The sequence below is a fragment of the Eleginops maclovinus genome, chromosome 9 (assembly GCF_036324505.1).
Source record: "Eleginops maclovinus isolate JMC-PN-2008 ecotype Puerto Natales chromosome 9, JC_Emac_rtc_rv5, whole genome shotgun sequence".
In the NCBI taxonomy this organism is placed as follows: domain Eukaryota; kingdom Metazoa; phylum Chordata; class Actinopteri; order Perciformes; family Eleginopidae; genus Eleginops; species Eleginops maclovinus.
Genome location: NC_086357.1, coordinates 23,066,165 through 23,093,028, shown reverse-complemented (window position 1 = coordinate 23,093,028; position 26,864 = coordinate 23,066,165). Strand labels below are relative to the sequence as shown.

The 26,864-nt window shown below is 41.5% G+C and overlaps 1 protein-coding gene across 2 annotated transcripts; it reads right to left on the bottom strand.

Moving 5' to 3' along the window:
* Positions 1-1,779: 1,779 nt before the first annotated feature.
* Positions 1,780-25,738, bottom strand: colgalt2b (collagen beta(1-O)galactosyltransferase 2b). Of its 2 annotated transcripts, XM_063891800.1 has the most exons (13): positions 25,643-25,738; positions 25,088-25,371; positions 11,392-11,502; positions 11,188-11,305; positions 10,611-10,745; positions 9,839-10,043; positions 8,517-8,636; positions 8,024-8,097; positions 7,311-7,417; positions 6,568-6,700; positions 6,277-6,404; positions 5,803-6,009; positions 1,780-3,364 (listed from the first exon to the last, which is right to left on the bottom strand). In XM_063891800.1, exons 2-13 carry the CDS (start codon positions 25,321-25,323, stop codon positions 3,091-3,093), a joined length of 1,848 nt encoding a protein of 615 aa, XP_063747870.1. In that variant the 5' UTR covers positions 25,324-25,371; positions 25,643-25,738; the 3' UTR covers positions 1,780-3,090. The 2 variants fall into 2 exon arrangements, with proteins under 2 accessions (XP_063747870.1, XP_063747871.1); XM_063891801.1 differs by lacking the exon at positions 25,643-25,738 and having other exon boundaries at positions 25,088-25,377.
* Between the last annotated feature and the right edge of the window lie 1,126 nt (positions 25,739-26,864).

The window sequence follows — 26,864 nt, the reverse complement described above, 5'->3', positions numbered from 1 at the left end:
GCCCTGGATGTGTCCCCTTTGATGTCATCACATCTTACATCAAAACAACAAACCTTTTTCCTGTGATCTAGTCTTCTTTTGCCAGCTGCTGAGATTGGTTGGTCAAATGAGAAGCTGTAGGCTCTCGAAGCGTACTGCAGAAAGTGTTTGAAATCTCTTATATCTTTGGATATCCCCAGATATAATTCATATAATGAACATTTTCAAAGGTTCTCTTTAAATTTACGTTATTGCTGTTTCATATTATTGCAGTGCTTAGTTCAAAGTGCGTTATGAGATGCAACTTGAACACTTTTAACAACGTGATTCAATACTTAAAATAAAGTGAGTTGGAGTAATAAATGCAGGCATGATGAAAAAGTTTCATGAGTTCCAACTCAAGTAGGAAAGAGGGAGGAAGAGGGAGACATTAAACCTGATTTTTACAAATGTTGTATTTTTATAGAAGCATACAGCCATGGAAAACATGAAGAGACCACTTCAGCATGATCATTTTCTCTTGTTTTATTATTTATAGACATGTCTTTGAGTTCAATTATTTTTAAAACTTTTAAAATTGTATTCTATAAACTACTGACCATTTTTCTCTGTGTTGAAATTCAACGAACACTGGACTGGCTGCCATACATGTAGAGATAAAGATTTAATACAAATTTGGAGTGGTCTCTTAATTTTTTTCCAGGGCTGTATATTAGCTTAGGAGTATTAGTTTCAAGTCAAAATACAAACAAATATTTTAGAATGTGGTTTTCGGTAGTTTGGGTCCACTTGCTTTTTCCATTAAAAACACTTCATTGTCAAAAATGAAACATAATAAACCCTAACATCTTTCATAATCAGATGCAACATAATGATGCAGATCCATCCAGTTGTTGTTCTACTTGTGACCAGCAGATGGCAGCATCATACCTCTTTTGGATGTGCAGCGTTTATCTCATTTTTTCAGGACAGTGCTTTGAAGTAAACCTGGTCAGTGTTGCAGGAAGCAAGCTGAGCAGTACTGCAATGTTTTGATCCGATCAAACATGTTCTCTCTCACATCTAAACCAAACGCAATCTATCAATATTTTTCATATATTTAGTAGGTGTGTTAGTTTTCAGTGTTTTTTAGGATGTAATTGTTACTGTATAATGGATGAACTATTTCCAATACGCATATCCTTTAAATATCATCTGCTTAGTGACCCTATTCTCAAGCTTCAGATTGCTTATCAGGGTGCTCCATTTCACATTATGTCCTTTCTGTCTTGTGATTGTAGTTCTCCTTTCTCCTTTGTGCCCCAAAATCCTTTTTACCATTCTTCAATTTCTCCCCTTCACCCACTTCCTCACCCCATCACCTTTAACCACAACACACATACTCCCGATTCCCCCACCCCTGTCCATCCTTTCTGTCAGATCCCACAGCAGACAGGAACTATAAAACAGTGAGCCGATTTTCACTCAGCCAGTGAACAGCAGGAGCCAGAACGCCCACTGCGTGTCCTCAACCTGATCAACGTTCAAACCTCAAATGTATTGGAAAGCCTTTCATGTTTAACAAGCATTTAGAAAACGCCAACAAGGCTTAGGGAGGTTTCAGGTTGCAGCAAGGTCATGCTTACTGTTCAATGTAAACAATAATATTCAGTATCTAATTAAATTCCACTCTCGGAGAAAACGAGAACTGTCTGTTTTGTCTGTCTTTGCAATGCCATATATCCAATGTTACTCCAGATTACCATAGGAAGATACTATCTGTGTGACTTTACGCTGTAGAGTGAGTGAGATACCCAGAAACAGAGAAGATTTTTTATTAATTCAGCCCGTAACCACAACTAAACGAAAAACAGCCTGTGTTGAGTTAATGAATAATTCAATGATCCAGTTTATCTACAATTATTTAACACAAATATCCTGAAAGCAGGGGGCCTGAAGTGCACAATAGTGCATACCATTCAACCTGCAGGCTACATGTAATGTGAAGATCTGAAATGCTAACTAGCAGGACCAGCCCGCTGTGCAAGGGAAATATCTGCTATGACAGAAACACTGAGTTTAATACCATTACTGGCGTGGTGGAGAAGGGATGTTCTCTTAGTGTGTGTGTGTGTGTGTGTGTGTGTGTGTGTGTGTGTGTGTGTGTGTGTGTGTGTGTGTGTGTGTGTGTGTGTGTGTGTGTGTGTGTGTGTGTGTGTGTGTGTGTGTGTGTGTGTGTGTGTGAGAGAGAGAGACAGTGACATCATCTGGGGCAGTGACACTCTTGGGTACAGTATGTCAGCTTCCCTCATCCCACACATGTTCTCTTTGGTAAACACATGCATATGTCCATGTGCAAACTCACTTAAACACACACACACACACACACACACACACACACACACACACACACACACACACACACACACACACACACACACACACACACACACACACACACACACACACACACACACACACACACACACACACACACACACACGCCTTTTAAGACAGCTTTAAGATTCCTTTATTCTTCGGCTGCCCATTAAAAAAAACACATTTGTTCTTTTTTAAATAACAATAATCTTTGTTAAAAAAAACAGTAAAATTGATTTGTGAGAGGTTTTGTTATGTTGCATATAACGTAAGCTGTATTCCAAGTGTTGCTTAAGTTTTCCTGGGCTGTTAGTGTCTCCACATGCCCAGAGGAGGCACATGGAGAATAAATAAAGCTTTTTATCGGAGGCCTGCTGGCCCTCGTCCCAGAAACTCCTCTTCTTTCTCTCCTCAGTGTCCCTTCATCGGGCCGCAGAGCAGATTGACATCTTCACTCCACTTTTATCCACCAGTCTGTGTGTGTGTGTGTGTGTGTGTGTGTGTGTGTGTGTGTGTGTGTGTGTGTGTGTGTGTGTGTGTGTGTGTGTGTGTGTGTGTGTGTGTGTGTGTGTGTGTGTGTGTGTGTGTGTGTGTGTTTGTGTGTGTGTGTGTGTGTGTGTGAGTATGTGTGTGTGTGTTTGGATGAATGTACAGAATGTCAGCTTGCAGTTCAAGCATCTTTTCAAGTGTGTGTGACAAGTGAAATTGAAACACGGCGTAGTAAACACGAGTCTTTCTCTCTGAGTCTCTGTATCAGAGTTCGTCTCGGGATGCTCGCGCTGCGGGAGGCGGTGTGTCTCCGGTGACGCTGTTCTGAGCCACGGCGTGGATGCTGCCCTGCTGGGCCGTCTTGCGGGCGTGCTGCCGGTCCCAGTCTGTGGCCACGGCTTCGTCGTCCCAGATGGTGGAGGTCTCCGTGTCGCTGATGTAGCCCGGCTCTCCGGTGTAGTGGGTGGGGTAGATGAGCAGCGGCTCCACGGAGAAGGCCTTCAGGTCCCGCGGCTCGAAGTGAGACATGAACGCCGTGCTGAGGAGGAGGAGGAGGAGGAGGAGGAGGAGGAGGAGCAGAGACATATAAGTACAAGAGATGTTATGGACACTGGAAGCAAGTGGATGGAGAATATACCATTATCAAAGACTCAAAGGTTTTTATTGTCATGCACTAAAGATAGTAAGAAAGAATCTGCTTAATAAAGTACACAACATTTGTAGGATTATTTAGTAGATTAAATAGATTGTTAGGTTAGCTTTGGTTGAATTGAGGTGTGTAATTGTTACTGTATAATACATGAACTTTTCCCAATTATACATGTTAGTAAACATTTGATTTAATAACCATCTGCTAATTGTTTATGGCACTTTCCTCAAGCTTCAAAAAACGTCATTTTTCTATTGTATTTTCACTTTTATGCAATATCTGTATTGTTAGAATTTAAATAGATCTCTTTTGTGCAAAGTAATCCTCCTCACACTTCTTCCATTTCCTCTTTCATCTACTTCTTCATCCCATCACCTAAAACCGCCACCTATACTCCAGATCTCACATCCCCCCTCTCTCCATCCTTTGTCAGACTCCACATCAGACAGGAAGTATTAAACAGTGAGCAGAATTTCACTCAGTATCTGCTTAGTAAAAGTACACATTACATCATATTACAAAAGATAATAGCTTCATGTCATCCTAACGCGTCACACTAAAAGTCTGTGGGAGCCTGCAGCAGGGCCGTGGGGAGGAATGGGAGGAACGGGAGGAATGAGGGTTATTTGGGTGTTTGAGGCTCGTGCAGACAGAGGTCCTCACCACAGAGGTCAACTCCCCCCCTGTCCATTCGCATGCTAAAAGCCTGTCAGCACTTCATGAGGACAGTGAAACCCTACACCTTTATTGGACCACAAATAAACACACTCTCACACATACATTTCACACAGGATCTTTTTCACTGGGTCATGTTTTTCTCTCGCTGCCATTTAGTGAATTTATAAGGGAAGGGACAGGATCGCTTAACTGAATCGCTTCAACCCGGTTAAAACAACACATGGGACATAATTCCCACAATCTAAACAGAGCACAAATCCTATGCTGTTGATTAATGTAACACACAACACATTTTACATATTTTCCCAGCCACCTTTCCACATTTCTGTCCGTTTCCCCATTTCTTTCACCTTGGAACAAACTCACCTTCTCTCACTGTTGAATACACACATACAGTGTTTACCTAGTAATCTATACACTGGACACTACACACACATCTCCATGTATTTATATAGTAACACACATACACACACACACACACACACACACACACACACACACACACACACACACACACACACACACACACACACACACACACACACACACACACACACACACACACACACACACACACACACACACACACACACACACACACACACACACACACACACACACACACACACACACATATGCTCACACAGTGTCCATCTCTACCCCACCCCCACTGCCAGGCCTCTATCAATGGGAATCCTGTCCCCTTCTCCAACCAGCAGGAAGAGCCGTGCTGGCCCACATTCCTCAAAGGGAGAGTAGGAAGGGGGAGGAGAAATGGGTGACACAGGAAAGGGGAAGGTGTGCAAGTAAAGGTCTGTTAAGGGGGGATGTTAAAGAAGTAAAAGAGAATAAGAAATGAAGAATGACAGGGGAGACAGATGATGATTTTAAAGAATGAAACGTGGATTGATGTTGAGGTGGAGATGGAGCAGGGCATGTCAGGAGTCCCCGAAGAGAAGAGAAAGAGAAAAGCCGGCATTGTGTGTCCTGTACCCACTGAACCCCGAGAACAATCCAAGCCCTGTGTGTGAGGCAGCGCAGAAAAAAGGGGGTGAAAGAAAAAAGGGAGAAAGAGGAACATAATCGGGGGGAAGGAAGGGAGAAAGTGGAGACATATAGGGAGCATAACTTGAACTGGACAGAGGTTGTGGTCTACCACACGAGAACAAACTAAAAAAACTACACACTACCCAACTGTCTGAAAAGTCTCCAAGAACATGTTTGTGTCTATGTTTAGTATAATTACCGTACAGTAACTCTTAAAGTTTTTCTGAGCAAGGCTTTTTGCCCTCGAGTCCGTTTTTGTCCATGCAATAGATCAATGGACTGTGTTCTTTAAATACAGCTTTCACTTTAGCATCTTCATGTTTATTCTCAATGCATCCTGCTTTAGCTATTGTAATTCAAGAGTGCACCTGTAATCTTGTATTTGAGGTTCTCAGTAAATATTTGCCTGTCTGTTCAGAGCGTCTAAAAAGGTCTTTGTCTCTTTGTCATTATACAGCAATACTTCCTTTTGTAGCCTCTGTGGTTTTCTGCACTACGTGCCTCAAATAAAGCTGCCTGCCATTGTGTATTATGTGCATGTTCTTCACGGGGTGTTTTGCATGCATGCAGCACTGTAATTTAAAACTAAAGTAAAGACTGACTTGGGGTGTTTGTTGAACATGACAGGGAGGTACTCGTCCACAGGCAGCATCCTCGACAAGGGTTTGGCATCCAGTAACTTCTTGGCGCCTTGCAGTGACAGCGCGTAGCCGAGCGTCCAATAGGAGTAGTCGGCCTTCACCAGGTTGTTCACACCATCCACAGACTGCTCCGGCTGCTGCACCTGCATACGCTTACGGCCCACGTAGCTGAAGAGGACAGAGGGAAAGTGTTGATGAGGCTTTACGCGAATGGATGCACAGCTTTTAGTTTTAAGGCGAGACACTACAGGCAAAAAAAAGGTTTTCATGCACTGGTCAATGTTCAATAATTCGTCAAAAGTTAGCATGGGATTAAGCCGATTTGCACATATCAATGTAGTACCAAAAATGTGTGGATTATTGTTGGAATTTCATACCCCTTTTACCTATAACCTTGTTAAACAAATGTGTGTATGGATGGGTGTATGTCCTTACATGAGGTCCCAGTCCAGCTGGGTTTTGTTTATGTCATCCATGATGGACAGGATTCGTCTTTTAAACCTGGGTTCAAACCTCACGTCGTCCTCTAAAACAAGAACTTTTTGGATGCCACGCTCCACCACCTGATGGACAAAAACACACACATGTAAAAAGGAAATAAAAGCAGGGGAGGTTCTGCCAGCGGTGCAGATTGTCCCTCTTTTTGACACTACTTTTGGAGATGATTGTGCCGCCAGTTTCTTTATTGAACTACACAGCTCTTCTATATTAGTGAATATACTGTACCTTCTTCCATATGGAGTAATGACTGAGGAAGCAACCGATCTCCCCTCTGGTCAGGACTCGTCCAGAGTAAGGATCTTTGTAGCCCGGCATCATCTCTATCCCTAGCGCCTGAAGCTGGGACGTATTTAGAGCCCTTAGAGACACAGAGTAGCGAAATGTATAAGTAGTAGTAGTCGGAAAAGTTAAGTATTTCTTCACTTGTTATTATGTAGCTGAGTCTGTCATCAGTGAAAACAGTGCCAAAGCAAAACACAACAAAGTCAAACTGAGCAGGTTGCAACAAGTAATTCATTTTGTCAGACAAACAAAGGCTGGAAAAAAGGATTAGGACATTCTCAGTGGAGGATTAAAGTAAGCGGCAAGGAGGGAAAGTAAGTCAAGCCTATTGCTACAAACACCAAAGCTCTGTTTAGGGAGGATGTTTGGGAATGGATGCCAGCGGAAGTAGCAACAGACATGCTACAGAAGAGCGGGACATATCTTAACTGATCTTCAGGGAGCACAACATCTTTACCTATGATCTACAGATACAACTAAACCAAATACTTTATCACAGAGAGTGTAAGGGTGATTTCTTTTGTGATTAAATCAGACTTCAGGTCAGTTCTTCGTGTTCATGCAGGGCTGTGTGTGTGTGTGTGTGTGTGTGTGTGTGTGTGTGTGTGTGTGTGTGTGTGTGTGTGTGTGTGTGTGTGTGTGTGTGTATGTGTGTGTGTGTGTGTGTGTTTGTGTGTGAGACTTACTTGCCGTCCACTGCTTCTTCCAGCGTGGTGTGTAAACCCAGCGAAGACATTGTTTTTAACATCCTGGTTCTTCTGTCCAGCCGGCGCTTGAGATTAATCAGGATAATCTAAACATTGATCAGGAAAAATGGAGACATAATCATGAGGTTAAAAAAAGGGCAAAAGATTAAAAAAACAAAAACTTGGAAACACAAAAAAGGACAGAAACAGTTACCCAAAACAGGAAGTGGGAGTTGCTGATTAAGGGTAAATATACAGAAAGACAGAAGTTCCTCCAGGCAGAACAAACACACTTGTTTGAGCTATTCCCTGACATGAAATATGAAATAGTCAAACTTGTATTTTTTTGCTTTTTTATAAGATAGTTTGATCATCATTCAGTGTAAGTATTGAAGTTGGTTTTAGTAGTTTGTTTTAACAGCAGCTTCAGGCACTGGGTGATTTAGGTATTTATTGGAGACAGTTGAAGGAGTGTTAGGGCCCTGAAAAGGTGTATGTTTTTTACCAGGAAAGAGAGGAAGTAAAAGCATTGTTCTTCGTATGGCTGTGCAAATGGACAAACAAAACAAAATTATTGCCTGGACAACGGACAAAATCTAGGGTACGATTTTTAACGTGCCCCAGCGGCAATTACATTTTGAGTTTGACTTTTGATTTGTTGGTCTTTGGTTTGAAGACAAATAGACAGTATTACAACGCTGCTTTTAACTCACTTCATCAAAGCCCATGGTGTCCTGCGGGGACGGCTGGGAGTGCAGGTGCTCAGTGGGCTCAATATCGTGGTCAACTGTTCACAGGGAAAAAGAGAAGAGCAAAAGGTTAAAACAGCAAAAACAGGATTAGAGAATAAGTCAATTTCCTCTGGATTAGGGTGGTTTATTTAATCTGTTTCTTTAAAAATCTGAGAGCAGAGGGGGGCCAAAAGGGTGAGAGTTGAACAAACAGAGAGAGAGAAAAAGAAGAGGAGACAGAGAGATAATTTGGAGGAGGGGGATTAAAGCAGAGAGGGTTGGACAGGATATAATCAGGAAGGGTCACGGAGGTCAAGAAGAAGACGAAACAAACCTGAGCGGTGAGGTCATCGTGGAGTGACAGATGGTTAAGTCACAACAGCTGGAAAGAGTGCGTGTGTGTGTGTGTGTGTGTGTGTGTGTGTGTGTGTGTGTGTGTGTGTGTGTGTGTGTGTGTGTGTGTGTGTGTACTCACTCAAAGCTTCCGTAATGGTGTGTATGAAACTCTCGCTCTCATCCTCCACACTCTGCTGCGCTTTGAGAGGGACCGGCAGCAGACCGTAGTGTTCTCTGTTACACACGTACATCTGCACGCCTGCAACAAACACACACACACACACGTTTACATTGTCCGGTAAATAAAACCCTTTGACCCAAACATTCAAATAAACATGCAAAGAAGACCACCCCTGAGCCTCATATCTTGTCCCATATGCACTAAAGTCACACTAAAGCCTACATGCTGTACAAGAAAATAAACACTCGGAATTCAATCAAATGCTTGAAAGCATAAATATATTTTCTCATATTTATTTAGAAATATATAAAACAGTGTGTGCATTGGATGCTTTATGAGGTATCACATATAGTATCTTTCAGGCTTCACACAGGAGACATTTAGATGAACTATATCAGTGTGTCCGTGTTGTCCGTCCTTCAAAATGTTCCCCTTTTTTGTAGCATTTTCAGCATGTGTTGCATTAACTGTCATAATGTAAGGGAAGTCAATGGGAGGAATATAATGCATTTATTAAAATGTAAGAAATATCCATCACATGTTTGTCAAATTTAAATTGGGGTCTGTTTCATAGCTTATTTGTTTTATTTGAATGAAAATGACTTTAATTGGAATTTCCAATTTTCAATATTTTTCACATTTGTGAATGTTTTTGGCAAAGTAAGAATGATGTCAAAGTGACATATACAGAAACACAGTGAATGCTTAAATGAGACTACTGAAATAAGCTATAAGCTATTGGTTAAATACAAAGCAAGGCTGGAACGTGTCGACTTGATTTTGAATGCTTACCAGATATACATTTTATTTGTGAACAGGCCACATTCAATCTGAATCTCATTGGAAAGATGAAAGAAACTCTGCCTCTGTTGCTTTGAGGGTCTTTGTGTGTGTACATCAGTTTCTGTTTGTGTGACTCCTTTAATGGCTTTACTTTTTCAGTTTGCAGAGGAAAGTCACACACTGTTGAAAGATTAATGGTTCTGTTTGCTCCCTACATGATTACTCATGTCAAACACAGAAGTCTACAAACATTTGTATTGTTGCACACTTAAAGACAAACACATGGTTTAATTTTCCTCCTCTTTAACTCTGCTTAGTCTGACACGTCTGCATAACACCAAATAAAAAAAGCCCTGAGCTGTACACCTAGCAGATTAAAGAGCAGCTTGGAATACACCTCTACTTAATGAATTCATTAAGTCAATGACAGCCTTCAGTCCATCAAAGTGAAGTGGTCCTGTGGTATTTGGAAGTTTGATGTGAGTTTTCAAACGGACCTGATTGACGAGCAGAGAAAGCAAACACCATGATGTCATCAAACGCCCAGCTGTAGTCGGGGTGGGGGGGGTAGAAAGTCAGATCCTTGCTGGATTCACGACGCAGGTCTATTAGGAAGGTGCTGTGAACCATGGGAACAGGGTAGCAGCCGAGCCGCTTCCACTCCCGGATGGGCTGGTAGTCCGGGGTCCGCTTGTAATAACCCTGAGAGGAGAAGGAGGAGGAGGAGGAGGAGGAGGAAGAACACTGGGTTATAGATAAATCCAGCTGAGTGGATGGACAGATGCAGTGGTGGAAGAAGTACTTAGATCTATTACTTAGGTAAAAGTAGCATTACTCAATTAAAAGTCAAAGTCCTTCATTAAAAATCTTACTTACTTAAAAAATGATTGGCACCCAAATATACTCAAAAATCAAAAGTACTCATTGTGCAAAAGGACCCAATTCAAAATAAAAATGATTGATTCCTTAAGGTGAAGTTAATTGTATTACTTTACGTGTACTGTTGCTTGATATATTAACTTTTATCCATATAAAATAGTTTTATTTATTTATTAGTTGATTTACAATTTGCATAAGCAATTAATCGGAACCGGTAAATGAACTGTGACTGAAATAAATGAGTAAAACGTACAATATTGGCATCTAAAACTTACTGGTGTAGAAGTAAAAAGTAGCATAACATGGAAATACTCAAGTAGCTTACAATTGTAGTTAAGTACAGTTCGCTGCACCGCTGGACAGATGTATGAGTTGTATTCTAAACTGTACCTGTGGGGTGATGCCGCACCAGAAGTTGGAGTAGAGGGAGCGAGACTCTAACATGGGGGCAGCCAGCGTCAGGTTTTCAGCCATCATCAGGTTCAGCACACGGGGGTTTGTCAACAGGTTGTCGCTGTCAACAAACTGAAGAGGGGAGAGGGTCTGAGTGTACAAGTCATATCAAACAAATCTGAACAAAAAAAGACCCTTGTGGTTCATGACAAACATGCCACTGTTCACTCAAATTGGCACAGGTTGTTTTATCCATGCTCCACTGGCTCTTCATCAGCTGATTAAACACATCCAATCTTATGTCAGGCCTGTAACCAAAACCCTCAGAAATCAGAAATGCTAAATGCTAACTAATTTCTCAGTTTTAGGACTCATTGCGGCTCTATTTCCTCATGCGCTTCTGGTATAGTTTATAGTTTTTAACTATAGCTACATACTGTATATTGTTAATGTATGTGTAGACTGGATTAGTTAACCCATCATAAACTTTGCTGCTACTCCAACTTTTTGTGAGCTTCTTAACAGAGAAAAGCCTTTTCAAGTAAATTAAATCAAAAGAGTATCTAAGCCTTACGAGTATGTAGTCAGCCCATCGTTCCCTGGCAGCCTTCAGCGCCGCCTGCCTCAGCTTCATCACATGGTTGAACCGTGAAGGAGGCCAGTGCTTCGGACCCCATTCATCTGTGTACGATCTGACACAAAGATAAAAGGCGGGTCAGATCAAATCCAGGATAGAGCACATGTTTGTGAACAGATTAATGTTGGAGCTGTGACTCACTTTGGCTCGTCCATCGGTCTCCACTCCACGTAGTGATAGACACCCTGGGCTCTTTTCAGCCATTCTCTCAACATGGCGGTGGTGTTGTCCACATTATGGTCTGTTGCTGCCCTGAAACACCAAAGCAGAGAACACAGAAGATCAATGAAATGAAGCAAACTCTTCCAACTACAATGCATCTGCTAAACACATGAGATTTAAACAGCTGTCCGTGCGAAGAAACAAACCTCTTGGCATGTCTGGACTATTTCCAGGGATTAGACACTTTAGAGAAATGAGAGCATGGGAAGTCAAACTCTGAAAGCTGTCATTAGCTTGAGGGATGGGGAAGAGTTTGTGACACTCTGCGACATGACATTCAGAAAGTATGTCTGTCCAGCCACATTTGTCCAATTACTCTCTGGTGTCACAACACGCAGCCTTAACACACACTAAGCTTCCATAGTCCTGGGGGAGTACGGACTGTCTGAGGAGTGCAGACAGATGCTGCCCTAGGTAAAAATGTAGTCAAGACAGGTATGCCAAGCACATGCTAAGAGAGCTCGAGAGACGGGCTCAAACAGAACTGAAGGTACCGTATATTTCCCCAAATCAACTTGACCCAGAAATATTGTACACACAAACACATGCACAGACTCACACACTCATACCAGTAAGCAGGTGATGTCAGTGTAAAAGTTAGCACTGTTGCAGCTGCTTATTTGTCACTCCTGTGGTTTGCACTCTGTTGCTGTTTCTTCACAGAGATTTCCACTCCAGCTCCCCGGGCTGACTCTGAGACACTGCAACTACTGTGTGTGTGTGTGTGTGTGTGTGTGTGTGTGTGTGTGTGTGTGTGTGTGTGTGTGTGTGTGTGTGTGTGTGTGTGTGTGTGTGTGTGTGTGCGTGTGTGTGTGTGTGTGTGTGTGTGTGTGTGTGTGTGTGTGTGTGTGTGTGTGTGTGTGTGTGTGTGTGTGTGTGTGTGTGTGTGTGTGGGTGTTTATAAGTTAATTTAAAACTGTAACTGTATCGCGGTGCACTTATCAATTCCATTCGAGTTATAGAAAAATAAATAAACCTGTCTTTGCATTGAAATTGCCCTTTAAAGAGGAAAGGTCAGGCACAGACATAGACAAAGACACAGACACAGACACACACACACACTTAGGGAGATGGAGTTTTCCACTGCTTGCTGTAATATTCCTCTCTGTACTAACTCCAAAATCACTCCCAATTTTAGTTAGCACGGCTGAACAGAGATAGAAACACACACACACACACACACACACACACACACACACACACACACACACACACACACACACACACAGCGATGACAGTCTTAATTTACCTATATTCAGCACAAATTACAATACAGGAGCACCTGTTATTATGCACACATATGCTTATATTAGTACACACAAACACAAACTACACAAGCACAAATCACACACAAACATGCACGGTCTTGCTTTGCACACATGGATAAGTCAGAGTGAGGCACCCTTAGGTTTGGAATTTCAATAATCTGCAGACAGACTGATATCTCATTTCACATAACTAGCAGCTGGAGAGGGACCTGAGCCTGAAGGAGACACAGCACTCAATAATTTTAATAGTGTGTGTGTGTGTGTGTGTGTGTGTGTGTGTGTGTGTGTGTGTGTGTGTGTGTGTGTGTGTGTGTGTGTGTGTGTGTGTGTGTGTGTGTGTGTGTGTGTGTGTGTGTATGTTTGTGTGTTTGTGTGTGTGTGCTTGTGCATGCCTACACTTGCAGACGGGTGACACAACATAGCGATGTTCATTTTTGTGTCCTGGGAATGTTGTTTTTACAGCGGTGACCGGTGATCTATCGGTTGCACAAGTGGTAGTTTCCCATTTTAAATGTATCTGTTTCTGTGTGTAAAAGGCTGTGGGTATGTGAGTTAAAACAAAAAAATGTGTGTATGCAAGCATGTGCATGTGTGTTTCAGCCCATGTGAGTAATGAGGGAGGAGGTTGCCACCTAAAGACTGGCTGTTTTTGTTTTATTGTGGGATAGAAACACACTGAAACACCTGAGTCATTGGTAATGAGTACATGTGCACACACATTTACACGCCTTTTCAACCACTAAAGTGTACATCGCTGAGGGAAATAAATGTGTTGCTACACGTAATGTCCCAATGACAGACTTAGCTTCAGGGGGCGTTTTAACATAAGGAAACTTCTGGGATTTAAAGCAAACAATACATGACACAGCATGTGGGAACATACAGAATATATGGGTGTATATGAATGGGATATAAGGGAATGGGGAATAAAAACAAGCTGTGTCGCAACATGAACTGAAATGTGCAGAATTACTGTAACATTACTAATAAACAATACAAAATGTTGGTGAATTGTTCAAAGAGCTCATTAAAAACCTTTCCAAACCTTTTCAAAGATCAGGCATTATTTTTCACACATCATATTAAAAAGCTAATAATGCTTTTTCCTTTACTCGTAAAATCAGTGCAATTATTCATCTGAAAGGAGTGTTTTACCAAATATTTACAGGCTCTTCTTGGCAGGACAAGTGCTTCCTGTTTTTCTGTTAATCAGTGGGTACAGATGGAAGAATGTCCACAGAAATTGAAGACTTTTATGGAAGTTTTTATGGCAAAAAAAGACTATATTTTACCAATAAAACATTACCCCATTTTTGTGGTGAAGTGTTTGGGCTAAAGCATACATATCACAACTTCTGCAGTGTGATGAAAGTTCAACATGCATCCGTAGAGAATGATACATAACTTCTTCAGTATTCCTCCCACTGCACAGCCCAAGAAAGGCTTTTGCCACATCTTTGAGCCTTTCATTCCTATAAGGCATCCTCTCGTCCATCTCATTTCATTTTAGACATGTTGGTTCTTCTTCAGGGAGGTTTCTCAACTTCCTCTACCTGCAGGCAAGATATCTCGCTGCAGCTGAAGTGTACTGTGACCTCTGAGCACAAGAGTCTTTGCAGTCCCTGCCAAATCCTTCAGCTTTGCGATACTGATTTCTCTGAAACTAGAGCATTCTGAATATTTTATCCAACTACATCCTCACCAATACACAGCTAGCAATATTCCTGCATGTCTGTGACAATAGTCAAATGATGAAATTAGGAATAAGGTATGCATCTCTGCACAAAGACACTCTATTATGGGCTGCCTCCTCTTGCCTCCACACCTTTATACCTCTCATTCCTGTTTTGAAGTTTACAGTTAATTGCAGCCTCATTATTCTGCTGCCTGCAGTTCTGAGTTTGGGTTCCCTCTCCCCTTTTCAGTCTTTATAAGCATCTGGACACCACATGCCTCACCTACACACCCCACCACTCCCTCTCTCTCTCTCTCTCTCTCTCTCTCTCTCTCTCTCTCTCTCTCTCTCTCTCTCTCTCTCTCTCTCTCTCTCTCTCTCTCTCTCTCTCTCTCTCTCTCTCTCTCTCTCTCTCTCTCTCTCTCTCTCTCTCTCTCGCTTCATAGACATCCCTTTATTCTTCCAAAGTACCGGATCTCTGTCCTTTCACCTACTTATCACTCCCTCCTCTAGTTCCCTTTGTGCACAACTGAAAGCATCAACATGCACCTGTCCTTAATCAGTGCTGCACCAGCTAGACTATTATCACCGATATTGTAAAGGGAAATATGAAGATAAAACCTGTAGCTTGTGGATAAGAAATGGATTGCATGGCATCCTTTGGTCAGGTTTATCTGTAGGGACCGTGGAGTTACACAAATAAGTTGGTCACTTCTGCATCTCAGTCCTGTGATTATCAGCCTTCTTCACTCTCTCTGGCTCCCTCCCTCCCACTGTTTAGGGTTATCCTCTGCAGGAGTGTGTCAGATAACAGGGAGTGTGTCGAGAAGGAGTGAAGGCCATCTGGCCTTAAGCACAGAGGCTTGTCTCAGAGTCTGGCCCTGAAGGTAAACATGTGTCTGAAAGGATCCAGCAGGGCAGTGTCAACTGACTGCTGAATAAACGATCTAATATCGCTGCCAATAATGACCCGGTGCTGCATGTAATTAAAAAACAAGAATGGCTCTTTCAGACCAGAGCGTCTTTAAAACATAATAACTATGCCAGTGTGTGTGTGTGTGTGTGTGTGTGTGTGTGTGTGTGTGTGTGTGTGTGTGTGTGTGTGTGTGTGTGTGTGTGTGTGTGTGTGTGTGTGTGTGTGTGTGTGTGTGTGTGTGTGTGCATCTGGGTTGACTTTGTAGACTCTCCTGTGGAGGCTGACGTGGCTAAAGGCCTCTTGATGGCCTGGCGAGGCAAAGAAGAAAGAGGAGGGGAGAGAGAAATTCCTCATGAGTCTCAGGGTCAACAAAAGTAGCCAAGGCCGGAGGGCTTGCACTGAAGTGTAACATTTAGTATTCATATTCAATCCCGGGAAGATCTATTCATCATGGCTAGATATTAAAGAGAGCCAGTTTTGATTGTCGGTAAAAGAAGCATGAGAAGCCTGGGCTCTAGTGTTAGATCTCTAACCACCACCCTGACCTCTACATTATTACTTTTCGCTGAACATTTGCATTGGAAGTGTGTAATTTCGGGAGCCTGGGCTGAAACACAAGATGCTGTAATGGTATCTGCAGAGACCATTGGCAGAGAATCATGCCCTTCTCCTTGAGTGTATCATGATAAATGGAAACAGGCCTCCAGGATGGTTGTCATTAATTCTAAACAATAGCTGTTCAGCATGAAGAAACACCAAAAAACAACAATATTTCTCGGTTTCTCTGGTTTGTTTTTGCAAACCATTCCTTCCCATAAACATTTTAGTGCAATGCTGTCACACAATTAAGTCTAGCTGTTTAGCTCTGGGGAAGTTTCCAAGTATTACATTTGCATTGTTTAAAATACCAAGATGAAATCAACCTGTTCCATTAAACATTTAACAGTCTCTTGTTCATTGTCGACCTTATAGTTTATAAAACTCTAACTGCAATTCATCCTTGCCCTCTTCCCTGTCCCTCCCAACACTAAGAAAGGTTCACTCTATAGGCTTTTTGTTATCAGGAGAAAAAGGTGTCGACGGGTTATAAATGTATGCTGATGATATACTTTTGGATGTCTTAAATCTACCTTTGTTTCCTGTAGTTCTGGACCGATTTTGTATTAATGTAGTCATCATAGAAGCAAGCAAGCCTCTCCCAGTTCCCCAGTTAGTCCCGGATACATGAATGCTTTAATTTTAGTTGGGCAGAAGAGAGAAATATCATGTAATTTGTTTGCACCTGACCAAAACACTGAATCTGTTCACGTTGAGGCTATTGTTATTTAAATGTTCATGTCAAAAATTTGATATCAAACTGTTTTAGTTATTTCATCAACTCGTCCCACTATGTAAACAAACTGTGGCTGTGCGGGAGAGTGGTCGTCTTTCAATCTGAAGGGTGTGGGTTCGATCTCAGCCCTGCAGTCAACATGTAGATGCATCTTTGGGTCAGATACTTCACCCTAAGTTGATTTACTAGATGTGTGTGTAGAGTTCATGTATGGCTCATCCTTTGTGTATACTAGTAAATACTGGATAAAGCGTTATATAAAAAACTGTGTATTTACAATTTACCAATATCACTCATTATTTAAAACATGCTCGTGGACAAGAAGAGAGGAAAAAGAAATACAGAGAGGGCAGAAACACAAAAGAAACAGATGGATGAGGTGATGGAGAAACAGAAGGATGTTGAGAGGAATAGAGGGAGAACGCAATGGTTAGGCAGGGAAATGGATGACACACACACACAGACAGATGGATGATGCTAAAATTATATTTCCTCTATGAGAACATGGGCACCGGCCTTTCTACTGAGTACTCGCTGTTCATGAACACAATGCTCCAAACACTTTGCCTGCCTCTTTCATCCTCTCACTCCCTCCCCATTATCCTGTTCTACATCCAGGTTTCTCCCTCTCCAGATGAGACTACTTATACCAAGATGCCATCATGTTTCAGTGTTTGCCAACTCTATTACATGTTGTGCTGCCAAGCTCTGACAATGCCGCTGGAACAAATGGGGCACTGAGCAAGAATTCAGAGTAAAGAGTAGGGAGCCAAGAAAAGGCCATTTTCAAAACATGAGAAAAAGAGAAGGAGAGCTTGAAAAAGGCTCAAGGAATAAACAGTAAACTCTCTTTGTTTACTGACACTTGACTGAAAAGATATGTGCAGTCTACAGAGAAAGCATTCCCATGAAAACCATGATCAGCTGCACCTCTTAAGCTTTAGAGAGAGCTTGCTGGTTGAGGCTCAATACTGGACTAGAATAAAGATAAGGCTCTGAAGTCACTGTGATGGAAATTGACATTGGGCCATTTAGTAATTTCTACTAATCACTCACACCGCATCGTGTGCGATTTCTTTCCGCTGATATCCTGCAGCTAAATAAGCAATATAGGAGATTTTTGAGTTAGACTAAACACCAATTCCAGGCTGATGCATCACCAACTATATAAGCCATGTGCTTCATATCCTCTACACACCAGAACGCAAAAAAACCCCCACATAAATGAGACACTGCTGCACTGCATGACATGTTCCCTTCATTGCTATTGTGACGGCCACAGCCACTCATGGTAAAGCAATTACACCGCACCCTCACCTCTAATAGTTTTACCTTTTTTCCATTGCAGTCAACCACACCAACAATTCACGCCATGCATTTGATTAAAATATTAAACACTGTTTGAATAAAACCTGACATTATTTAGTTTTTTTTTACTAAAGGTAACACAGGTATTTTGTCTTTGAGTTGTCTTTGAAAACGCTTGGCTAAGGGCTGAGGACTCCTAAGCAGCCAATTGGGCCACCTGTTTGGTCGCTGGTCAATTTATTGGAGTTATTTTCTGTCTACCTCTTCTATAGGTGAAGATATTCAAAATTCTTGGTTTATAATGTTTCTTTTTTATCTCTGGGTAAATAAAAACCAGATTTTTTAAAAACCTGTGTCCTGTTGCCTCACTGCTTGGTCACCGACAGCTATAAACACAGGTAGTTTATTTTGAGTTATTTACATTCAGCTGTAAATACTCACTAGACCACACAATATGTATAAATCCGCGGCTGAAAATAGTCTCTAACAGATGCACTTCTGTTGGGGTAACATTTGCTTAAAACGATAGTGCCCATCTGTTTCGTGAAATCATTGAGCTATTTTTAACTGAATGTATATATTGTTTTAGCTGTTTTGAAATGTACTCCTTCAGTAGGAACATACGGGCTTGGTAAGTGGAGGAGAGAAAGATGGAGTCGTATAGTAATATAATACATTACTGAGAAGTGGAATAATGCATTAGTGGTTTCGTCCTTTCATGGAAATTGCGGACAATAAGAAAAATAGGATTTTATCCTTTTTAAATTATAGTGATTTCCTCATGACACAATGTGGCACTCTCACATCATCAGCGGGGAACTTTCACTGCCCAAACCAACGCAAGTATGTTTGAAATGAAGGGAATGTACTCCAGATGTCTTTGCATCACTCTGGAAAAATGATGGCTGACTTTCTCACAGCAGGGAAGAGCTGCCACATGTGTTCCGGCTATTTTATTTGAAGCCAACTTGAGACTCAACTCATGTCTGTAAATAAGCATGACGGTAAATCTTCCAAAATCATGAGGATAGAGGTGGCTATCTTATTTTATTTAAATACACAAGCGTCTGCCTCGGCTCCACTTAAATTGTGTCTTCATGGTCTGGTTATCTGGAGAATTTAACGGAGCATATGTGGAGATTATGTCAAATACCGGAGCAAATATTAAAAGAGCTTTCCAGTTCCCACAGATTGGATTTGACTGCAGAATAAGAATCCTCAGGTGATACTGATTGGGAGGGCAGATAGTGGCCTGTCACATATGGCGGTTCTGGCTCATTGTGTGCTGTGTTAGGAAACTGGGAAAGTGAATATGGAAAACATTGGCTGAGTCAGAGGAGCATGGCAGAAACCCATACTTATTATGTGTGCAATAGCATTAAATCGCAAACAGGCTATGTGGAGAGAGACACACATGCACATTCAAACTGCACTAGAACAAGGAAGGTAATCAAACACTTATTTTACCAAAGAGTGCCAGACTGTGATCTAATGCGTATTGATACACAACAAGAGCATACTCTGCTAATCATTCACAAATGCCCAAATACAACCCTACCCCATTCTGATAATTTAGTCCAAATACATTTTGATGAACAGCTCTCTTAAAAGTCAAATTCCCTCAGTGAGAAAACCAGGATCAATGTGTGCTTCACCCGTGTGTTTCCACAGAGGAATGGAGCCTCAGGTAACACACCTGGCGTGGAATAACTCATAGGAAAACAATCCAACATACCACAGCTGATAACCTTTTCGAGCCTGCTTGATTCTTTCCATTTTCTCTCCAGAGATACTCTGCCGGACAGGGCCAGGAAAGAAGAAGGGGGATACAGCCACATGCATATTAATGTATAAAATAGACACATGTGAGACAACAGACAAGACATCTTCTGAGTAGATCGACAAAAAAAGCTGGATAACCTCACCATCATACCTGGACGATGTAGAGTGAATTTTTCAGGTGGTCTGGACTGATTAAGAGTGAAGCAGTGCTATTTGGTTATTTTCTGCACAATACTTTTGCTATGGCCACTTACGTTTGAAAACTCATCCTAATGTGAAGCTAAGGTAATGGCATGCACTCATGTCATTATTAACTTGTGCATTCATCTTTTAAATGTACCACATTTTTCATTCTTAAACCACAACACAATAATGCATCTTAAACATTTTAATTTGTCACTTGCTGCAAGAAGAACAGAGCACTGCAAAGAACCACACTGCAGTTCATAACTTAGATATACTCAGAATTCAAGTCTGATTCTTTATGTTTATATAGTACTGTGCAACTTGGTGCACTTAATACTAAAATATTGATGTGTTTATGTTGCGTTAAATCACATAAGGTCAAATGACTTCCGTCAAATGCTTGAGTGAAGACGCATCAATCTCTTCATGACATGATACAGTTTACACACAGGATAGAATTACATTCAACTGTGTAAAACGTATAATTTATAGAGTCACGTCATACCTTGGGATCAGGATTAATAGTGGCTATTCCAGCAGTTCAACAATAATATATATAGTTGGTTCTAAAAGTTGACAAGTGGAGAATTAATACATTCCCATCCCTGCATTGTCTATCATTATAAAGTGCTAAAGTAGTCATAAATGGATAATTGGTGGTATGACAAAGGAGAAAATAAACAACATGGCATTAGAGAAGGCGCTTATGTGTAAAAGGCTGGTGATGTCAGCGCATTAACATCCTCTTTCTCTCTGTCAAGTCCACAAATCATCAACTGGACACCCAGCACAACACCTGGGAAAGCACTTGAAGCATGACCAAGCCGGCGGGCAGCCAGCAGCGAGAAGTGTGAGGAGCAAAACAATAATCAGCTGGTCTAAACTTGCAGAGGGAAATGTATGCATTGCTCACGTTAAGACAAACACAGAGTTCACGGCTTGGGAAATCTTGAAAAACTCCCCTGTTAGCTGGCAAAAGATAGAAGCTGCTGGATTCTCAACTTTACTTCTCACTCATGAAGAGTCTAGTAAGTCTGTGAGGTAGAAACCAGCCTTAGTTGCATGCAGGCTAGTTCTTTCATCTCTTTCTCTAAATGTTTTCAGTCATGGTCCACTACTGCGTATTTCATTTGTTTATTTTTGCTATCTTCATGTGGCAATTTTGAGAACATAAGAAGAAAAGCTTCAAGGTTTATTGCAGATAATTAGATAAAAAGATGGGTCCCTCTTATATCTGAGATGGTTAGCTTAGCTTAGCACAAAGACTTGAGTCTCCACTCAATTCCTCGCAGCCTCAATCCCGTACAAAGCGACGACAAGACAGTTGGAACTTAGCATTTATTAAATATGCACAATATAGCATGCTAATTAGTAAGGTTTAAAAGTATTGTATTATCTTGGGATTGCGCAAGGCTAGCCGTTTCGTCTTGTTTCCATACTTCAAGACAAACTAAGCTAACCTGTAGGCTATAGCTTCACACACCCTGGACACGCAACAACGTTTAAATGATCCTTTGTCATAGTAACTACTGGGTGCTGTTGCAAAACTTCTAATGGGATATACCCAACTCACAAGGCTGTCACTGTGCTTTAAAACAGAGTTTCTTGAGCTTGCATTTGCCAGATTATTAGCCTTTGTAGAACTACATGAAGGCCTTACAGTTCACCACTGTCCAGAAAAGCGGATACAGAACAAAGGGAAAAAGAAGAGTACTGGTGGTCGAGTTTCTGTGGGAATGTGGATTAACCAACCTGATGAATGCCCTCTGGGTAATCTCCAAACACTGTTGACTGCCACCTTCTCTCCACCAGACCATCCCCCTCTTTCTGTAATTCCCTGCATTCTTTCATTTTTTGACAGCAGTGTGAGACTCTTTCTCCCCACTCTGCCACTTCTCTGTCAGACCTGCACCCACTTGCAGGGGGAAAACTTCTAAAAGCAACTTTTACTGACCATCACAACTGTCAGCGAGAATCAGAGGCTGAAGAAACGGGGTGGAGAAGACCTGACCTGGGTGATTGGAGCAGATTATCCTGTGAACAGGCTCAAACTGGAAACTTTGGTCTTCCCAAATATCATCAGACCGGCCAAAGCCTGTCAAGGTTTTTGGAAACATGCAAGATATTGTCATCTGGCCGGGTTGTTAGGTAGTTATAGACTCTTAAAAGACTTGTCATCGCCCAGTTATTGACATCACCTGCTCCCATGGAGATTTTCCACGTCTTACGTTTGTTGAAAAATACAATATTTCTTTATTCGAAACTTGTATGAAAATGGTAATACACTGTGCAACTCCTCTCAGATAGCTTGGAAATGACACATTTAGTCAAATAAGCGGCGTATTGTGGTGGTAATGTAAATACAACTGTGTGAATAAATCTGAAATCTGAAATCATAGGCTTATTTTCTTGGATCAATATATAAATTCAAAGAGTGAAAATCTTTCCTTATGAATCAACTGTAATGTAAGGTTCTCCTACAGTCATACATCCACATATAAGTCAACGTACATATGATCTTCTTGTGTGCACAAGGTATATCTCGAGGGAGGAAGTAATTATCTTGTGCACATAAGATAAAGAAAATAATACCCTCGATATTTTTTGAGCTTAACTTTTGTGAACCAAATGAAAACATGATGTCCTATTGGGAATGTTGGAGCTCCGTAGCTCTGTGTGCATGTGTAATCACACAGATGCAACACAGAAAAAACAGACTGCCTTTCCGTGGTCCCATTGGAGAACAATCTAGAAGTGAAAAATGGAGCTGGGGTCCTGGCGCAGCCACACAAGTAAGTCTCTCTCCTCTTTTATCACCACCCTGATCATTATGTTTAATCATCCACATTCTTCTTCTCTACTCCTCTTTTGGATTGCATGTTTGAGTTGTTGGGAGGAAAACAATCCTCATCTGCTCAGGCCTGAAGCTCCAGAGAGGAACTAAAGGGAAGAACATTGTGTCCCTATACAGAAACTGGAACTACAAATCCAGACATTGTTGGTTTTATCTGTTTCTTTTCGATAGTTTCCCATATTTTCCATCAGCTGGCTGGCTGCTTTACGGGCAAGATGATGTCTCATGTAACCGCAAAGTTCTTGGCTTGAGTCCAGATGGAGAACCCCGCCTGCACGTCATTCCCCTCTTTCTATTTGCCAAGCTTCTGAATTGAGACAAACATGCCTTAAAAGTATATTTCAGTAGTAGGAATTTCATCTAGAAGTTAAAGATAACTGTGTATAACTGTGTAATTTTCTTAACATAGAGAAAAATCCTCACTGTAACATTGAAGTATTTATTTTATTTTCTACCAATGTACAGATGCCATCAGAGCCACACACAGTGCCACGGTTAAGTAGATCTGAGTTTATCTGATAAACTCTGATCAAAGCCTTCTTGGACGACCCTCATACTTCACACACTATGTTCTCCATGTGCAGAAAAGGCTCATAAGTGTTCACTAATAATCTTACTGCATTGGAAGCATAATGCATTATAAACTGTTATGTAAACATCAGAATACTTTATGACCGTTGGACCTCAGCAGTGGAAAGTGTATAGGCTTTGACGTCGCTGCTGAAATACAAATTAATTGCCTGAATATAACAGTGTGGTGTCAGAGGCTGATGACTGAGGCCTTATGTGTGTGTTTATGTGTCCATGATAAATGTCTCTGCCATGGATACTTTGCAATTAAAACAAAAAATACCCTGACTGATCTGCTTTAGATGTACAGTGTGTTTTTATTTCTGGCAGCACTGAGTGAAGGGCGGGGAGATGCCTCTCAAAACTGATGGGGCCCTTCCTCTGAAAGTTAAACCACCTTAAGAAGCCACTTTTCTCCACAGAGAACAACCCCACCTCTGGATTGGGTTTCTCCAGTGAGCATGTGTGGGTGATTTTGGTGAGGGTCCCTGAAATTAGGAGCAGACAGTTGCTGTTCAAACATAAACAAGACATTAAGGAAAGGAAAGGGTGGGAAATGAAGCACAAGAATGCCAGCCGCATTGCAACATGGTCTCCAAAACATCATCCACTGGAGATGCTTCTGAATGTTATGTCTTGAGTTATCTGAACTTTGATAATGAAGCTGCCTCGAGTCAGACTTCTTTTTGATTCTCATCAGCCTGCATATCCCTCATGCAGACTGTACACACACATTTTACGCATGACTTCCCAGAACTCACACACTCCCCCCAATCCTGCTGTCAGACCAGCTCAATGTCTCCTTTCATCCCTTCACCTGCAGGTTGCCTCTCAACTTTATCTCAGTCTGCTCTTAAGAGACCAAACACACTATAGGACCCAACCTGGGGTGAACCCCCCACCCCTCCCTCCCTCCCTCCTTCCTTTCATACCTGCCAGCCCTGCTGTTTTAAAGGCCCTGTTTCCGCAGGTAAGTGCTGAATCAGGCGGAGGGAACCGTGATTAAGGGTTAAACCAACATGCAAAGCAGCTCTTTCATCTTCTGCCACAGTGTGCAATTTTGAAGCTGCAGACACGCGAGGTGGGTTCATCGTAAAACGCAGCCACAGCTAATACTGACAATGTGTTATTATAATTAACGCAGACACACACTTCTTTCTGTTAGGCTGCTGCATGCTGCACTGCAGATCACTGCCAGATCAGCACTGTGAAACCCTTTCCAGAAACTATGCAAATGAGACCAAAGGTGTAAGTATATTTACTCAAGTACTGTACTTAAGTACACCTTTGAGGGACTTTTTTTGATAGTTTGTACTTCTTCTCCACTAAAGAGGTAAATAGTGTACTTCTACTCCATTACATTATATATTTAGTTACTTTGCACATTTGGATTGATAATGTGAAATATAAACAACACTTAAAAAGGACTTTAGTTACACCTGGAGTAACATTCACAAGCTACCCTGCAACATACACAGTAATTAAACCAGCTCCACCTTTACCAGCTTTGATAAACACATTAATGCATCAATAATCAACAAAGCAATAAAGAATCTTGAATATTCTACTTTGACTTAAGTACAATATCTAAGTACCACCTCTAAATGAGACTGAAATGTCCCTTTAAAAAGTTTACAAACTTGAGTTTTTCTGGAACAGTCGGACAGATAATTGTTTAACTCCATCCCAAATCTCCTGCACTGCACCCCTGTGCATCTCTCACCAGATCGCTATGCGCTCCTTCGGGTACTCCAGCCTCTCGATGCAGCCCAGGTAATGTGGCAGGCTGTGCGCCGCGTTGCGAGCCACAATGGCGATCATAACCTTTGGCTTCAGCAGGGAAGACTCGGCTCTAAAAGGCTCCTGCACCACCGTTTCCAGCTCGGACAAACAGCCGGGCACCACCGCGGCCAGCAGCGCGCACAGCACAGCGACTCCCCCGGCCCCAACCGCGCGCATCTTCGCTTCCAGATTCCGCCGTGAGTCCTCCGACCTGGTGCCCTGAGACTGAGAGGGAGAGGAGTGTGAGTGATGAGGGAGGGAGGTAGTGAGAGCACAGTGGGAGGGGGAGAGAGGAAGAGGCTGGGTGGAGGGGCTACTACCTCTTTCACCCCTCCTACGCCCACCTTCTCCCCACACCCTGCTGGAGGCTGCTGCGGTTTGTGGGAAGCTTTGAGCCAAAAATCTTCCTCTAGCTAATAATAAAATGTGTAAACATGTGCTCTCTCATTTAAATGTGTCAACAAAATCAGAAGTACACCATGTTCTAGATCATTACCTATGATGCCTGTTGGTTTCTCCTCCTTATTTCTAAGTGTCTTTACCACTTTCCACCAACAGCCTCTGTTGGGATGCTGCAGAGGTGGAGATCTTGAAGTCACCTGCTCTGAAAACAAACTTCACACACAAAGCTGAACTTTAGGTCTGTGTGTAGAAATGAACTAACAGAATAGTAAGTTGTAACAGTTAGGAAATGACCTTATATATATATATATATATATAACTTACAGTATAAAAAGGGGTAAAACGTACCTTAAAACTCTTTTCTTATCATCTATATATAATTTATTCTTCAACATTTTTCAATTAACTTATAATCAGCTACAGATAAGAGCATGTCTATGTTTTGATTGATGCTACATTTTATATTGTCTTTAAATATTTGGTTATATATCAGCATTCAGTTATGGATGCTTTAGAGGAGTTATAGTTGGTGGCATCTATCAATGGTTTGAACCATTTATTAAATAAGGGTAGGGTTACAATAAGGTGTAGTGCAGGTGACATCATATTATATACCAATAAAGGGGGACTGTACTGTAACATTTTAACTGTTAACTGTTCATCACTGTCCAAAGAAAATGATTTAGCTTTTTTGTTTACATATCACATGAAAAGTTTTTCAGATGCATGTTTTTCACAGGAGCGTCAATATCATTATTCAATTTGAAGGTTTTAATGACATATGCACACAAGCTACAGTGTAGAAATGGCAATTAACTCTTAAGTCCTTCATGTTCTTACTTAAATAAGTGTTTTTATTAAGTATTTTTTCAGGAGATGCATTCACTTTGCATCACATTTGGACTGTTGTTTCAGATGACCGCAAAAAAGGACACCAGCAAAACTTAAATAAAGAGAATTACTCAATATTGCAACTAACCCAGGACAAATGAGACAATTCACTTTCCACTTTGCAGAAGGAAAACAGAAGGGAGGTGTCCCGAAATGTACTGATAACATCAACAGTATCTCTGGAAAAAGCTTTGTAAATGTAATTGTCAGTGGCATTTATCTCTGGACAAGCATGGCACCAAAACACATAATAAAGCTAGTGCATGGCTGAAGTTTTCCAAACCAAGACATCATGACATCATTTAACCGACATGGCACCAAAACACTTTGCAAACTTCCCGTGGAAAAATCTGAAGTTTGCTGTTAATCTGCTGTACTGCTATGTAAAGTATATAGAAAACTCTCCACAAATATATACCTCCAGC